The sequence below is a fragment of the Aspergillus niger genome (assembly GCF_000002855.4).
Source record: "Aspergillus niger supercontig An02".
Lineage (NCBI taxonomy): Eukaryota > Fungi > Ascomycota > Eurotiomycetes > Eurotiales > Aspergillaceae > Aspergillus > Aspergillus niger.
The window spans coordinates 3063055-3079026 of NT_166519.1; the positions used below are offsets into that span (position 1 = coordinate 3063055).

At 48.6% G+C, this 15972-nt stretch overlaps 10 protein-coding genes across 10 annotated transcripts; 5 read left to right on the top strand and 5 right to left on the bottom strand.

Moving 5' to 3' along the window:
• Positions 1 to 2: 2 nt before the first annotated feature.
• On the top strand, positions 3 to 1184 carry An02g12650 (hypothetical protein [truncated ORF]; the record flags this gene model as incomplete). The annotated part of the gene is made up of 1 exon (XM_001400359.3): positions 3 to 1184. A coding segment is annotated over one exon (1182 nt), but the record flags the coding sequence as incomplete, so codon positions are not given.
• A 668-nt stretch (positions 1185 to 1852) lies between these two features.
• An02g12660 (hypothetical protein) lies at positions 1853 to 2320 on the bottom strand (the record flags this gene model as incomplete). The annotated part of the gene is made up of 1 exon (XM_059746702.1): positions 1853 to 2320. One exon carries the CDS (start codon positions 2318 to 2320, stop codon positions 1853 to 1855), a length of 468 nt encoding a protein of 155 aa, XP_059603545.1.
• A 371-nt stretch (positions 2321 to 2691) lies between these two features.
• An02g12670 (uncharacterized protein) lies at positions 2692 to 4634 on the bottom strand (the record flags this gene model as incomplete). The annotated part of the gene is made up of 4 exons (XM_059746703.1): positions 2692 to 3981; positions 4028 to 4353; positions 4410 to 4428; positions 4485 to 4634. 4 exons carry the CDS (start codon positions 4632 to 4634, stop codon positions 2692 to 2694), a joined length of 1785 nt encoding a protein of 594 aa, XP_059603546.1.
• A 741-nt stretch (positions 4635 to 5375) lies between these two features.
• On the top strand, positions 5376 to 6953 carry An02g12680 (uncharacterized protein; the record flags this gene model as incomplete). The annotated part of the gene is made up of 3 exons (XM_001400362.3): positions 5376 to 6567; positions 6631 to 6734; positions 6843 to 6953. The coding sequence occupies 3 exons, from the start codon at positions 5376 to 5378 to the stop codon at positions 6951 to 6953; spliced, it is 1407 nt and encodes a 468-aa protein (XP_001400399.3).
• A 428-nt stretch (positions 6954 to 7381) lies between these two features.
• An02g12690 (uncharacterized protein) lies at positions 7382 to 8563 on the top strand (the record flags this gene model as incomplete). The annotated part of the gene is made up of 8 exons (XM_059746704.1): positions 7382 to 7484; positions 7561 to 7661; positions 7719 to 7800; positions 7856 to 8005; positions 8068 to 8174; positions 8227 to 8309; positions 8379 to 8410; positions 8448 to 8563. 8 exons carry the CDS (start codon positions 7382 to 7384, stop codon positions 8561 to 8563), a joined length of 774 nt encoding a protein of 257 aa, XP_059603547.1.
• A 530-nt stretch (positions 8564 to 9093) lies between these two features.
• Positions 9094 to 9947, bottom strand: An02g12700 (uncharacterized protein; the record flags this gene model as incomplete). Its single annotated transcript, XM_059746705.1, has 4 exons — positions 9094 to 9200; positions 9276 to 9420; positions 9518 to 9574; positions 9678 to 9947. The coding sequence occupies 4 exons, from the start codon at positions 9945 to 9947 to the stop codon at positions 9094 to 9096; spliced, it is 579 nt and encodes a 192-aa protein (XP_059603548.1).
• A 273-nt stretch (positions 9948 to 10220) lies between these two features.
• On the bottom strand, positions 10221 to 11248 carry An02g12710 (uncharacterized protein; the record flags this gene model as incomplete). Its single annotated transcript, XM_059746706.1, has 3 exons — positions 10221 to 10619; positions 10785 to 11137; positions 11203 to 11248. The coding sequence occupies 3 exons, from the start codon at positions 11246 to 11248 to the stop codon at positions 10221 to 10223; spliced, it is 798 nt and encodes a 265-aa protein (XP_059603549.1).
• Positions 11249 to 11270: 22 nt separating this feature from the next.
• On the top strand, positions 11271 to 12469 carry An02g12720 (uncharacterized protein; the record flags this gene model as incomplete). Its single annotated transcript, XM_059746707.1, has 6 exons — positions 11271 to 11340; positions 11464 to 11503; positions 11799 to 11917; positions 12002 to 12070; positions 12176 to 12306; positions 12347 to 12469. The coding sequence occupies 6 exons, from the start codon at positions 11271 to 11273 to the stop codon at positions 12467 to 12469; spliced, it is 552 nt and encodes a 183-aa protein (XP_059603550.1).
• A 65-nt stretch (positions 12470 to 12534) lies between these two features.
• An02g12730 (uncharacterized protein) lies at positions 12535 to 14900 on the bottom strand (the record flags this gene model as incomplete). The annotated part of the gene is made up of 10 exons (XM_059746708.1): positions 12535 to 12648; positions 12742 to 12810; positions 12904 to 13082; positions 13373 to 13584; positions 13679 to 13864; positions 14015 to 14110; positions 14244 to 14399; positions 14473 to 14501; positions 14597 to 14764; positions 14841 to 14900. The coding sequence occupies 10 exons, from the start codon at positions 14898 to 14900 to the stop codon at positions 12535 to 12537; spliced, it is 1269 nt and encodes a 422-aa protein (XP_059603551.1).
• A 291-nt stretch (positions 14901 to 15191) lies between these two features.
• On the top strand, positions 15192 to 15536 carry An02g12740 (uncharacterized protein; the record flags this gene model as incomplete). The annotated part of the gene is made up of 3 exons (XM_059746709.1): positions 15192 to 15202; positions 15255 to 15341; positions 15491 to 15536. 3 exons carry the CDS (start codon positions 15192 to 15194, stop codon positions 15534 to 15536), a joined length of 144 nt encoding a protein of 47 aa, XP_059603552.1.
• Positions 15537 to 15972: the final 436 nt, after the last annotated feature.

Below are 15972 nucleotides of genomic sequence, written 5' to 3' on the forward strand. Positions count from 1 at the left end.
GCACCAACGATGATATCATCACCACGGGTCTCCGCGTCCAGCAGAATGAAGCCGGTGCATACCATCGCAGTCGACGGCGCCGTCTGCAGCGGCTGGCTGCCGTCACCACCGCCCAAGTCGACTACTCGTCCCGCGAACAAAGCAGTAGCCAAGACGAATACGAGGAGAGTGAGAGTGAGTCGGACCGTGTCCTCAGCAGCTCGAACGAGGACATGGTCCGTCAAGCTTTACCCACCCCGTTCGTCCCGGGACCTGGCCCCTCTTCAACCGCTTCCGATGATGCCAGTGATGAGGATGAGGATGATGATGATGACAACTCAACGGCGTTGGGAATGCGCATGGGCTCAGCTCCCTTTGTTCCTCAGCCCAACGTCTTCTCGCACCCACCTGCATCCCAAAACACCTCTTGGAGGCCTAGCGGAGGACACCGTTCACAGCCGAGTGAGGTGTCCAACTCCAGCCGTCGCACAGCGATCCGCAGAAACTCTCAAGCAAGTATACGCTCCGCACGGAGATCCTCCCAGCAACATAGTCCATTCAATATGATCTCACCGTCCCACCATGCGGATCACGATGCCGCCTTGCGTGCCAGTCTATCCACATTACTCTCCTGTGCCGCTGCAGCTCGAGGTCTGCCTAAATCCGACCCTCCTCCCTCACAGGCCAGTCCTTCCCGGGGCCATCCCTCTTCCTTCCGCTTAGTACCGGAATCAGTAGCGATGGGAGGAGAAGTCGGCGAGGAAGCTGTAGGGACGGAAGCGACTGTCCCCACTCGAACCCCGCGGCAGGGCCCCACTCCGCAGCCGGCCTCATACTCACCTCGCGATGCCCAGTCGGCCACTCGAGCCAAGCGGCGATCCAGTCCATCCAAAGAACGTAGTCACTCCTCTGCAAAGAAGAGTCGTCGAGCCAGCATAGCAGATGCCTCGACTGCTAGTCCCACCGTCATGACCTGGGTGATTAGCGCGGGTGTCGTCGTCCTGTTTTCAGCCATCAGCTTCTCCGCTGGCTACGTGCTGGGTCGCGAAGTCGGTCGCCTGGAGGCCAGCACTGGAATGACCGTGGCAGGCGATACTGGCGTTCCCGGCAGAGCAGCGGCAGGCTGTGGCCAAGAAGCAGTCCGAGGTGGTCTTAAACGCATCCGTTGGGGATCGGGAACCTCAGGGTCGGGCATCATTGCGTGACTGACCATATACATTACATCTCCTTCGATTTATATGAGTGCTAACGATAATGGTGATTAACGGGATATGAAGCTATGAATATCTGGTGCGGTACATTCGTTGACTGCTTTTTCCTATGTCTCCTCTCTTTGGAAGGACCGATTGCATGCATAGCAAGGCTTTCCGGTCGTTGGTCTATGAAATGTTCTTGGATCATTTGTGGAGCCGCGGGAAAAGTAGTTGTTGGTTGAGATTTGGATCGATGTTTGGATCGATATTTGGATTGGCGTTTGGAGTGAGTATTCAGTTGCAGCTATACCCCTTTACCTCCCTGACAGCTAGTCAATACACGAGTCATTTGGCTTTCATTCCCACTACTTTAGTATCAAAGCAGTAAGCAGTAGGACACCTCACAAACCCAGTATTTATTTGGCTCCTTCTATATACAGACACATCAAGCAGACCACCAACAGTGCATCTAATCCACTATCCAAAACTCTCCCATCCACAGTAGAACAAGTGTGTTAGACGACTAAGAATCTTCTGAAATCCCAGTTCCACAGTCTAACCCTCTTTGTTTTCCATTCCCCGTATGCATTTTCTCAGTTTTGATATCATTTTCGATCACTTATTTTACGTCACCACACATTCTATGCTATTTCATTTCATTTTTCCGAACACCAAAACCCTCACCAATACATACGGAAATTCACCGTACAAAGGGTGACACGAGATATACGGGTGTATGAAAAGAGAACAAGATTTCTTTTAGGATGTTCTGACGACTTTGCCATGGACACAACAGCAATCCGACAAGAGCCGAATAAGAAACTGAACTCAAATACTCTCCCATATGATTCTACGACCCCTTTATGATTTCTAATAGTAACCGCAAACCAGGCCGTAAGCTCCTTCCTGGGCTCTGAGGTCTGTGTGTTATCCGTTGATCCAAGTATGGAAATGGCGCTGTGGCCGTATTTTCCAACCAACCGGATATTCCTTATGCCTTTGAAGCCATGGACCACCACGGGTACTGAGGCCGCTCCTATGCAGTCAATGCTGTGACGGGTCTTATTCCCATAAATCTCCTTTCCTTTCCTTGGATAACTACGATACCGGATCGAGGCGTGGTATATACTAATCTCTCGTACCAACATCCTCTTTTCCGTGATCGTGTAGCTTGATCGCTATCTCCTTTCCCTGGGCGATGGTGCTTGAGAGACGGGCCCCGGACTCTCTCCCACATCAAATCATGGACAATTGGAATATGAGACTCAGTAACAATTCTTATAACCCATGCAAGACAAGACAATCTCAAACTCCACTCCCCCTCCAACGAGCTCAAAGGTTCCATAACAAGAACAAGAGGTAAGACAGTGATATTCCAATCCCCATGCAGCATCCATGTTCAGCTGCACCGGCTAGGTATGTTGCTTCTTATTCCACATCCACTTTGTTCCTTTTCCTCCGTTCAGGGTGATAGCATCAACCAACCAACTGTGTGATCAAGTCTAGTTGAATAATTGGTCTAAACCGGAATTGCCTGCCCGTCGCCGCGGGGATCGCTCCCTGCGCTGAATATAATTTTTCCATCAACAAGGCGGCATCGAATTAGTTGACCGCGACCAAAAACTGATCTGCCGTGACCTTTCAATACGACAATATTGTGTCCGAGATGAGTCAGACCATCAATAGTCCGCTGTTCAATTCCCTCTTCCACAAAGATTGTCGGACTACCTTCCTCGCTTGATGTAGGCCCAATGCATATCCGAGGGGCATCAATGGCCGCTTGGGGGCTAAGGTTGAATACCAACATATTAAGGAGAACCTGCACATGCCCTTGGGGTTGCATGAAGCCCCCCATCACTCCGAAAACGGAATGTAATGATCCATCCTGGTTTGTTACCATCGCAGGAATTATGGTATGATAAGGTCGTTTTCCCGGTGCAAGGATGTTAGGATGACCGTCGTCAAGTCTGAAGTTCGACCCACGATTTTGTAATGTGAAACCGCACTGCTTTGGGATAATGCATGAGCCAAAGTCTTCATAGTTGCTGTTTATAAAGGATGCCCCGTTACCGTCTTTGTCGGTAACTGCAAAATAGACAGTGTCGCAGTGATTATGAGCTGGGCTGCCGTGGGTATAGAGAGAGGAAGCTCTTCCTGGATCGAAATGTTTGGCACGCTCAGAAAGATAGGAGCGAGTGAGCATTTCTTGGACAGGAACCTTGACCACGTCTGGATCAGTCACCCACCAGCTCGCATCCGCGAACGCAATTCTCAGGCTTTCGATTATAGCGTGCAGATATTCCGTACTGTTGTGATGTTGTGATTGGAACTTTGGGAGATTTCCGGTGTGTTGCAGCTCCTCAAGAATGCCCAGAGCTATAAGAGCAACAATTCCTTGGCCATTAGGAGGATGCTCCCAGACTTGGACGATCTCATCACTCTCAGCCTGAATATCGCGGAAGCACTTCGGGTTCAGCTTCAGTGAAATTGGATTAACCAGTTGGCTTCCAGTCTCCGCGTGCTTCTTTAAGTCTTCAAGGGAGAGATAACCACCAAGATCCTGCACCACCTTTACCATTTCTTCGGCAACTCTTCCCTCATAGAATCCCTTCTTTCCTTCTGTAGCCAATTTGCGAAACGTTTGAGCAAGATTCGGATTTCTGATTATTTCTCCTGGACTAGGGAATCTTACCCCGTCTTTTGCCGCAGGGTCCGGCTTCAGCATTTCACGGAAGTTGGGAGAGGCTTTTCGGATCATATCTTCGTTTAATTTCCACTTTGAGAGACCTTTGTCAGTACTGCTTTCTGACTGAAGAACCACGTAGCCTCACCTTTCGAGACGCTATCTCAGAAACCGGAAAACCCTCTTCTGCTAGTTTGATGGCAGGCTCCAAAACCTGTCCTAATGACAGTTTTCCACTCCCGAATTTTTCTAGCGTGTCAACCCACCCAGCAGCGGCGCCTGGTGTGGTTATAGACAACGCACTGTCAAGAGGAATCGAGCCTCTATATTTTGAAGATACGTTGAGATCATGCCGAATCTGGTCAACCGTAGCACCCATGGGATAGCGTCCAGAACCGTTAAGGGCGCGGATCCTCTTGGTCTTTGCCTCAGAGAATAAGCAGAACATATCGCCGCCAATTCCTGTTGAGCAAGGCTCGGTGACGTTCAAAGCAGCAGCTGGTACTTCTTAGCATGCCAATGAACTCCGGGAGGCGGAAAAGAAAGGTACGTACCCACTGCGACTGCAGCATCCTACCTCAGATATGAGCCGAGTGTCAGGTACAACGTGATTGGTAATGTAGACTTACTGCTGCATTTCCGCCCTTCATCAAGATTTGGACACCTGCATTTGCAGCAAGCGGTTGAGTGCACGAGACTATTCCATTAGTACTGTGAACAGTGCTTCTTCTGCTTGGAAAAGGCATGAATTGCGCATAACAGTCTGGCTTGGTCGACATGGCTTTCGATGTCTCTGTTCTTTTTTGAGCAAAACAAGCAATTATGATCAGAGTCCGAGGTTCAAGAGAGGTCTCTCTATAAGTGGACCTGTTTTACTCTGGGAAACTAGAGATAAGATGTTGAAGTGAGAAGTCACCTCAAAGTGGATCAAATGTTCGGGGAAGGCGCGTGTCCGGGGAAGGCGTATGATCCCAAAGGCGGGTTAGGCGCTTACTATCCTCAGGTGCTGTTCAGGAGTTGGAGAAATTGACAATACCTCCCCTTCACAATATCTTATAGAATGAGAGTGGGACTTGACGATTTAATGTTCATATTTATCGCTTTCTTGCCTGCTGTAAAACAGAGGGGTCTGGCTGGAATTGAACTCCCATTCCTGCCGAAGCACTCAGTGTGTTAATGTCTACTCGTAGTTTCCCATCCTGATAATTCCGCTTTAGGGCTAGAATTATAGCAATCACACAAGTCGATGTTCCGCCATGGTTTATAATTCATTTAATCACGCGGGTCCTGATTTCGATATTGCTCCACTATACAGCGGTGTTTACTCTCGGTGGGCAAGTGGCACTGGTACAGTAAAAGAAACTACTATCAGGTGGGACTTTGTAAGTGTGGATTAGATACCCAGTCCTGCCATCCCCACCCTACGGTTCGGCTTGTTGATGGAAGGCGCGCGCCCATTCGAATAATAAAATCTTTGGCTTGCACCCTCACCACTCACGACGCTTCACAACACTTCAATCATGAGTTCGACATCACCTCAATTGACAGATTCTGTCGACGTTACCGCCGAAGACTCGGTGGCCATAACTCAAATCCTGACCAGAATCGACTCATCAAATGTGACGTTATCAGCCACACCTGGTGCTGGCGAGTCCCAGATCGCCGATTATCTCACTACGTGGCTCGAATACAGGGGTATTGAGACTCATCGAATTGAAACTGTTCCCGGCCGTCCATCCATTGTTGGTGTGATCAGAGGATCCGGCGGGGGAAAATCTCTGATGCTGAATGGTCATATCGACACCGTCAGCTTGACCAGCTATGAGCATGAGCCTCTATCTGGGCATATCGGAGAGAAAAACGGCCGCCCTGTTATTTTTGGCCGAGGCGCGTTGGACATGAAGTCTGGACTCGCTGCCGAAATGGCAGCCCTTGCAACTGTCAAGGCTAAGAAGATTCCTCTTCGTGGGGATGTTATCTTCACCGCTGTGTCCGATGAAGAAGATGCATCCCAAGGCACTCGAGATGTGATCGCCGCTGGCTGGCGCGCCGACGGTGCGGTTATCCCGGAGCCGACCAACCGTGTCCTTATCACGGCCCATAAAGGCTTTGTGTGGTTTGAAGTCGATATTCTGGGGACGGCGGCTCATGGCTCTGATCCAGCGTCCGGAGTAGACGCGATCCTTCAGGCTGGATGGTTTCTTACGGCTCTCGAAGAATATCAGAGCCGGCTGCCAGTCGATGAGATGATCGGGCCTGCATCCTTGCATTGCAGCTTGATCCATGGCGGCGAAGAGCCGTCTTCGTACCCGTCGAGATGCACCGTAACCATCGAGTTCCGTACTATTCCTGTGCAAAGCGATGAGTCCATCTTGTCCGACCTTAAAAACATCCTTGGCGGAATTGCTCAACTCAAACCCACTTTTCGCTACAATGAACCTCGAATGACTCTGTCTCGTCCGTCCTACAAATTACCGGTTGAGCATCCTCTGGTTCAGCAGACGGCGGCAATTGCTCGTGAAGTGTACGGGGAGTATCCGACCATTGACAGCATGGCTATCTGGTGCGACGCAGCTCTTCTTGCCGCCACAGGGATTCCGACTATCGTGATCGGCCAGGCAGGCCAAGGATTGCATGCGAAGGAGGAATGGGTTGATGTGCAGAGTATTCGGGAAGCGGAAGAGATTTTTGTTCGCCTAATTTCTGAATTTTGTAACTAGACATGAATCAATTCCAGTATACCCCGAATTGTCATACTAGTGATGGTTCGAAAAGATCGACATGAGAAGAAGAGCCGTTCTCTGAATGATCAAACACCCTCCGTCTGCCTGGAACGCGGAAAAAGATATGGTCTCATTAATCCACCTTGGCCCTACTCCGTGAGCTTAGCGTGGATTCTGCTTGTCGTCCACTGAGGCCGAGGGCAACGGTTCAAATCAAGAGTTGTTTTCGCGCGACTGAGATAAGGGTCGGGCTTCTCTTGACAGGGTGTCCCGAGAAGGCGCATGTATCGCCCGGGACATGTTCCGAGAAGGCGTGAGCTACCATTCCAAAGACCTCGAAAGTTGATAGGCGGATCCATGCACCCTTATCAGTAAGTTCGACTTGCATCCAAGATCATCCTATCTCTGAACACACGACGTAGTACTAAGGCTATATAGTTTAGATGATTGATTGAATGGTCGGCCTGTGGTTTTGCATATACTCTAGAAGAGATTACGAGCCGGCCCTCATTTTTAGCACCCTTCCTCCATATACTCTCGACCACCTTCTCTATACATCAGAAATGCACGACAAGAGATTTTTCGGAGTCCTAGTAGGTGTGTTGCTTGGAAGAATGGGGGTTGCCCAGGCTTCTGACTCTGCGCTGTGGCCTTGTATGGGGAATCAATCAGGAAGTCTTATTGGTAACTATTACAACCAGTGTGATAACTCGCCCCTCTCATTAATCCGATTCATCTTGGCTAACACATAATCCAGCTGGAGCTATGCGGACGGCGTCTATGATCTGACCAGATCCGACCTGATGGATGTGACCGAACCGATAACGATTTCCAATATGTTGGGATCTCGCAAGACGGCCATCATAGAGCCATCACGGTCCGCACTTGTTATAATTGACATGCAAAGTAATGGATATCTCTGTCCTCCACCCAGTCCAGGGCAATTGTTTTAATGTCTCTCTAGACTACTTTCTTCACCCAGCCCTCGCGCCCGATGCAACGGCTGGTAGGAGTATTGTCAACACGACAATTAAACTGGTGGAATCATTTCGCAAGGCAGACATGAAGGTTCTCTGGGTCAACGTGAGTTTTTATATGGTACTACGGATTCCATTCTCTTAATGGCTAACCGCCGGATAGTGGGGAATTGACGATATTGATATGACGACGATGCCACCCTCGCTGCTGGCCGGCTTCAGCAACGGGACCAATAGAATGGAGGGTTCGTTCTTATCCTTGAATCGCACCGAATATGTATAACACTGACAGCTTAACAGATACATTTGGAAGCGATATGGGCGTGCTCGACGGTATTGAACTTGGGAGGTTATTATGGCGGGGTGCCTGGAACAGCCAGTCCTATGGACCGCTGCAACCTCTACGAGTCGCTGGTGAGAAAGCGGGCACCGATATGTTATTCCACAAAAGTAAGCGATTGGCACTGTGCTTGCATATGTTTTCAACTCTGGTCGAGCTGATACGTTTCTAGATCGGCAGAGTGGTCTTTGGGGAGCTCAGACACCACTCGGGCTGTGGCTTGAGGAAAACAAAATAACTACGCTCTTTCTCGGCGGAGTAAACATCGACCAATGCGTTGTAAGTCTCGGGAACACGAATATGCCACTTTCACGCTGGCTAACATCCCCAGTGGGGAACCCTCCTCGATGGATTCTACAAGGGATACGACATGTTCCTCGTCCCGGATATCTCAGCTACGGACAGCCCATACTAGTGAGTTAACCTCGGGTGTGTCGTTTAGTATCTAATGACCCCGTACATTCTTACTGATTTATGAAACAGTGCATCACAAATGGTTTACTACAATACAGACGGTGAGTTCTTCAGAAAATGCAACATAATCGTTCCTAGGTCTCGTTAACACTTGGTACAGCTCGAGGTTTCCTAGTCAACTCTACTCAGATCTTGGATGCTATGAAGATGCAGAGGCCTTAGAGCATTTCCTGTCAGAATCATTTGATGGATAGTTTCTTGACCCTTCCATAACATGGCTGTTAGCGTTTCGAATGCCACAGTCTACTGCGGCACATAATCAGCTTGACTGAGACGGAAGCTAGTAACCCGTTATAACACACGCCTAGAAATTTTCGAACATATTATAGCATCATTGACAGCCAGATACCTCTTCAACCTTCACTTTAATACCAGGATATTATATCTAGGTAATAGTAACGCGGACGCTTATATAGTATATAGAGCAATGTTAACCCCCACTACTTTAGCAGTAAGCAGTTAGGACATATCAGCCAGAAAGTTTCTCAGAAGCTATTCATCCTCATCTACAATAAACAAGCAAACGACTAACAGGAATTCTAATCCAATCCACTTTCCAGTCTCCCATCCATAGTAGAACTAATATTTAGACAAGAATCTTCAGAATCCCATCCCAGAGTTCAATCCATTTCTCTATTTTGTGTAACTTCACTCAATAATAATTTTCAACCACACTATATTCCCTCCCATTCCATCAACATAAACAGAGATCAGAATATCCCCTTCACAAGGATATTCCAATAACCACTACAGGCCCATCAATCCGACAAGAACAACAAGGGATTAATCCCTTTAATCTCCGACAAGCAGTAACCACAAACCCCATGCTTGCCTGTCCCAATACGGAAATGGAGCCGTGGCCATGAATTCTAACCACCAACCAAACATGACTCTCTTGGGATCTAACATGCCAAGCGTCACCACAAGCACCGAGGACACCCATTGTAATATGCCATGGTGAAAGTTCATCTTCCTTTCGTGATATAATGAGGTAGACAGTAGATAGTAGTATATTATTTCCTGTGATTCTTGGAGCCCGTGGAGTTTGATAGCTATCGCATCCCCCCTCCCTGGGAGATGCTTGCCAGACGGACCCCGTATTTCATTCCATATATTGTGGACGATTGGAATGTGACCATTACCCATTACCCAAGGAAGGCGAGACTTTCCATCAAAGATTTCGAGAGATCATCATATATCCCAGTCCTAGTGCAGCATCCATGTCTAGCTGCGGTTGCACCTGTATCACTTAGGATGGTTGTGTACCCAGAGTGGTTCATATGGATATGAATTCTTGGTATAATGGTACACAAGTGTATCAGCCAGATCCAAATAAGGCGAGGATATATCCGCGGTTTGAGTGAGGACTGTCCTTACAACAAGGGCAAGAAATGAATCCTTTCTTCGAACTGGAAGATGAGGCCCAAGGACGCACACATCAATCCGTTTGATTTTCGTCAAGTCATTCCAAGGAAAACCCGATCCTGCTAGTATCAGCGATGATGGGATCGAGTGCAGGACATGTCGTTGGACATTGCTGGGAAAGTCTGGTGTTGCGGATGATCTGAAGGATCCCATCTTGGAGAGGGTAGAATCGACGTGTGAACAGCACCGTTGGAAAACATGAACGAACGGTGTACTTGGCCAGCAGGCAGTAGTTAACGTGCTCGAATGTTTCGGGAATTTGGGATTTCGGCACCCCTAGTTGCAGCCTGCCTGTATCTGAAGTCCTAAAGCCCCATGGGGATATATCCTGTCTCAAGCCCTCTTGGAGGCTCTATTTCTGATGATGATCCTAATTCTGCAAGCAGAGCAGCCAGAATAGTTGGCTGGTGTGTGGTTTTATTGTATTCAATTGGCATCTTCTTTAACCGGCAGGCAAGCTTTTACCGCTTGGGGGCCATGGCGTGCCTCCCATGTCTGGTACGAGGTCACCACAATAGTACGTGCGCTCGCCAACCCGCCTTTGAAGATCTCGTGTCTTTTTGTAAGCTTGTCTTTGATATAGCTTCCTGCCTGGCGGCGGGCATCGCCATAGTAGAGCAGCACCTGGAATTCCTCAGATAAAGCAGCAATATCTGCGGCGAGTGGGTTCATGTCTGGGTGCGATGAATGATTTATACTTATGATATTATCCGTCATCGCGGACTTGAAGGTTGGAAACCAGTGAGCTGATGAGCATGCCTTCAGGCATGATAAGTATTTATCGCGTGTTTCAGCAACATCGCATCTTCGATATGCTCTTTGTTGCTTGAGGACATGTTGTGTTATTGCTCTGCATAACGAACCGGGCCAGGCCAGGACTGGGGAGTAGGACATGTTGACTTGAAACTCCGTCTCACTTGATGAAGAATGATGGATGAAAAAAAATACTCGGAGAAAAAGAAAATGAATCGATCCCATGCTGCATCAAACCTGAACATCGTTCTTTCGCTTGGACTTGGACACCACGGCTCTAAACCAACCGACTTTTGCAACACTAGAACCGAGAACACCATGCCCGTCCGTCCGTCCATCGCAGGTGCCAATAGCAAGCTTGACAGCCGCGCGGAAGGCCAGATCGGGAAATCGATGATATCCCCCAGCTAATGTTCCTTGCTCGGTCAGTCGGTCGGTCTGTATCTCACTGGCGCGGCTGATTGAGATGGCTAGACTGAGAAACTCACGCCGTCCCGTCCGTCCGCTGCGTCGTGCCAAGGGATTGACAGAGGCGTTGGAAGGCCGGGATCGGAATCTGTGGCTCCTACTGCTACTGCATCTTACCCAGCCTGTAAGCCGAGTAGCTGAAGTACCACTGACGTGACTGAGTGGAACGCAAGACTGAGGAACTCACGCCGTCCCGTCCGTCCGCTGCGTCGTGTCAAGGTTGACAGAGGCATTGAAAGGCCGGGACCGGAAACTATGGCTCCTACTGCTGCTGCTTCTCACTCAGCCTGGAGAAACCAGAGGCCCGACTGTTTGTCCGTTGCTTGTATCATATTGATATGAGAGGTGTTCAATTTGAGAGGCCGAAGTTGGGAACGTCCATGATGTTATTTTGTGCATGATGTGACGTATTGGGATGCGATGATGTTGTTTTTCTGTGACTGCTCAGTCGGTCTCGAGTGGATGGTGGCTAGAGTAGATGCGTTGCTGTAATTGGTCTGGAGATAGACAGTTCTTGGTTTTTTTCTCTTTTGTTGTTTTCTGATGTTTTCTTTTATATTTTTATATTTTTTTATTATTATTTTCTTTTTTTTCTTGTGGAACCTTTTAGTTCTTGGTTTTCTTCCTTTTTCTTTTCCTCTTTCGTTGTTCTATGGAAAGACTCGAACCCAAGAGGGCCTTATGACGGAGAAGTTTGAGATTGGGCGCTGGCATCGAACATAAGAGGTATGAGACCGAGTGTCCTGGAGAAGGATTCCGCTATAAGAGATGAGTGGATAAGAGGGTGAGCCGGTCGATGACATGGCTAATGACTGCCACTTGGAAGTTGAGGTTGCCGATGTTGATGCTAGCAAGCAAGCAATCTGAGCTGGAAGCTGTATCGGTTGAAGGACTGGGGGCAAGTGACACATCTGTCTAAGACAGCCAGTCAACCAGTAACATCTTTTGGTGCCGTTCGAACAAGACTGGAGTAAGTAGTCGTGAAGTGAGCTTTGATTGCTGGGTGCTTCAAGGTGTGCTGCTAGCACCCTTCTTATCGAACGCTGGAAACGCAGGTTCCGTGAAAAGAAAGAGACAACATGAAAGCTAGGATGACGCTTAGAGAAGCAATGCGCTGATTTCTCGTTATGTCTTGCGGACCGGTGATCCGCCTAGGAGAGTTTGTCGCTCTCAGCAGTACATGTTCCAAACGGAATGCCTTCCAGAATTCTCCAAATTCTTCCCTTTGTTGGAAGAGGTCTCACCCGCGTCTTCGATCAGTTGGAGGACCATTTTGAGGAACGTCGATGAGGTTTCATTTCGGAATGTGCGAGTATAAATTCCGTATTCAGGAGCCACAGCGGCACCAACTTAAAGGATCTGATCTATTCGGCATTGGTCATGTCCACCCCAGGATCGCTGAGGTTGTGGTTCTTGTCGATTACCAGAGGGCCGGCCATGATGGAGAGAGATGATCGCGTAAAGATGAAGCGCAGGACCGGGGAGCGATTATCCCCTGGAAATCATCTCTTCCAGGTTTCTAGAAGGTGCTGTCAGTTTCTCTAGCGCGTAGTAAAACTGTCCGCATTGTGTATATGTATAGTTCTCGTGGAAGTCTCCCTGCACCAACAGACACGGGCTTGGGAAAATCTTCCTAGAGCCAAGACCACAGTCAGTTCAATGAATGTTACCACAGAGATGAAGGCCATCGGCTTCCGATAGGAAAAGGACAAGGATAGACACGTACCAATTCTGTGTGTTGTGAACACTGGAGCTTGCGATCTTCATTATCTATGAGATAACCATCTTCCTCGTCCTTTTCGTGAACCGAAAATCACTTCGACGGTCACCACACATACTATTCAAGGGGTTGCCATGAGTAAGTCATACTTGAGGCCTGGAGGCCAACGAAGAGAGCCATGAACTCTGCAAGCTGAGTACAGGCAGCTCGTAGTGCCTTATCTTCTTCATCATCACGAAAATTTTTCTTATCAGAAGCAAATAATATCTGAGAGCCAACCTCACTGAGAGTCGAAAAATCGCCGGTAGGGAGTGTTGAGAGGAGAGAAATGAAAATGCTTTCTCGCCCTAATATATAGCTGATTCCTGGTGCTGCCACTATTTGTCATGAGAGATTCACTCAAGAAGTGAATAGCGCAGTGCGGCAGCGACAGTATTCCTAGTGAATTATTTCCAATGTTACTTTCTGAGAACTGAGATTGCCTCAAGTATCATAGCCTTGCTGGTGTGTGAATCTCGACTAAGCTATAATGAAGCGAAGGTGAAAATGCTTTTGATGGCCGGAAACACTGACCCAGCTTTGGAAGTTGAGTAGACTGCTCAGCAACACACAAAAAGTGGACCCTTGCTATACATACCATAGGTATCATACTCAAGGGCTGATCGATGGGTGCAATCTCTAATATTGAGAGAACACTGAACCCAGTGAATGTAGAACAAATTGCCGTCCCGCATTATAAGCTGCCAGGATCGACACATGCCCACCATTCTCGATAAATCGGCAAAGATCAGTCTGATAGGATCTTCACTGTATCCGGATTTTCTAGCGCTGTTTGCGCTACCGTGGGCCCTTTGTCAACATGATCATCTTTCGGGGGTTGTTGGTCTTTGCGTCTGCGTTTTCAGACTGGACAAGCATTGTTCGATGCCACGCAGAAATGGACCTTGGGATTCCTCGAGAGTCTGAACATGAGCTATGCGTCTCCATCTTTGTTCTACAAGGCCCTCCCAGCTGACACACTATTTGCTCGGGTAATGAGATCCAGCCTCTTATGTCTTTGGGGGCCCATCTTCCGACCTGCTTCCATCTTGGAGTGTGGGTGTCTGGGTCGACTCTTCCGAGTCCCCGTCTGATAAGGGATGAATACAGACCAAGCTTTTCAAATTAACGCTCAACATTCCCAAGTGTTCTTATCTGAGCACCCCACACCAGACCATTGCCCATAGTACCATATGAGCTTCCTTGCTCATGGCCTAGTATGCCTGAGCTCGGATTTCACCTGCCTAGTGCTCTGCTTGGTTGTACCTGTCCTTGAAGAAGAGGAAACAGTGAACGACGACGACGCGAACGCCCATCTAGAGCAATGTGAACAGCCCTGTCAAATTCCAGATCTTTACTGTTCACAATGTAAAGTTCGTTACCATTTACCGACGGGCGTAAAGGTATAGGCAGCGTTTCGAGCAAGGGTAACCAAGACGGACTAACTCCCTACCCGGTGTGCATCGGACCCGATAGACGGGGGCAACATGTAATCCGAGTTAGACAAAATAGTCAAGGAGAGCAGCATGGCAGACATTGTATGTGTTATAGGTGTAGCACGATCGATGACAAGCACCAAGTCGATAAATCGTGGATCCGCTCGAGTCAGACGCTGCTCGCACACCCTACCGAGCTAGATCAGCGTCGTAGTCTTTGATGCCGAGGTATTGTCAATCCCAGGGTTGTTTTTGCTCCCACCGTATCGAGAGGAGCTGAACAGCATTACCCTGAGGACACCAGGACATTATGATCCTCTAATTGTTTGGTTTTTCTGTGTATGTGCTGCTCGATCAAGTTGAGCCAGGTTCACAAGAATTCGAACTTTGTCGCCTGACACTAACTCGGTAGAGTGGCGGTTACCAGAACAGAAACGCAGTATGCCCGGAGATGCCATGCTTGCTTGACCCTCCTTTCCGTTTGTTGCGTTTCTTGCGCTTTGCCAGATCACTCGCGTCGCCTTAAGCTGATTTTCCTTCAGGGGGATCTCTGCCTGGGCCCATCATGAGCTCCCGCTGCAGTAGAGGCAGCTGAACTTGGAAAGTAGACTGCATGATGTATGTATATACGTTCGATTCAGTTCTTTGTCCCGGATGCGGGGGCGGCTCGCAGAGAGCATCGTAGTACATTGCAGGCCCTGTATTTTCGGGCTAGCTCGCTTGTCACTCCGAGACCAGCCCATCCAAGGCACAGTAGGCGCATAGTCCGGGCATATCCCTCTGAGTGGCCTCGCTAGATCTTGAAATATATAAAATCTACGTTGTCACAAGCAGTGGGATATTCTGGTACTAATGAGGCCAGACCATCGCAGATTGAGCCCAGGTGCGTTCATGGTGTTACAGGGTAGCATAAAGCGTCCTGTAGATGGAAATAACTTCCGGACAAGAGACTTCCTGGAGGAACATTCCCAGTTGTAAAACATGGGTGAACAGTATGTAGCATTCGTAGCTGGACTGTGGCGATACTGTTCTACCTATGGTCAGTTCGTATGTTTCGAAGCACCAGGTACTTTTCTGCAGCCGGTCACCATCGGTCCAGAATCCCACATGGATCAAGCCCCATGCGTGGAGGTATGATCTACAGCCAGATGCAGCTTCCCTTGAACAGCCCTCCCAGACTCTGAGAGGGAGCACTATATCAAGCGGAGACTCCACGGGCCATTTTTCGGTATCTGTATATGTGTAGACATACAAACAGAACACTATTTCTAATCCTCTAGACCAAGAGACCCTGGTGCTAACTTCGTAGCAGGCAAGACAGGATAGGGTTGACTGATTATGGTGAAAGGGTTGATCTCCGAACAAGTTGGATCAATCGGAAGCTGGCTCAGTCCTGTACCCCTTAGGGGGTCTCACATCGCCTTTGGACTAAAATGCCAGGACTTGGCCAGTTCCGCCCAGGATGCTTTCTCAACCACAAGAGTGATCGTTCTTCGTGCGAAACAGAAGGTGTTTCATTCATTGCTGATGTGTTGAGCATATTGCGTGAAGCATGGTACTCTTCTCTTGGCCGAGCCAATGCATGTAATTCCAAACCATACCACGAGTAATTCCTGCTGGCCCCTAGTCTGTCGGAAACAGAACATGGCATCAACTTCATTGGTAAGAACTTGTGTCTAGTATTGTATAATATAGCAGGGTCGGTACTGCGGAAAACACGCAGCATTCGATGATGAGTGTGCTGCTTTGAACGCCTAGGGCA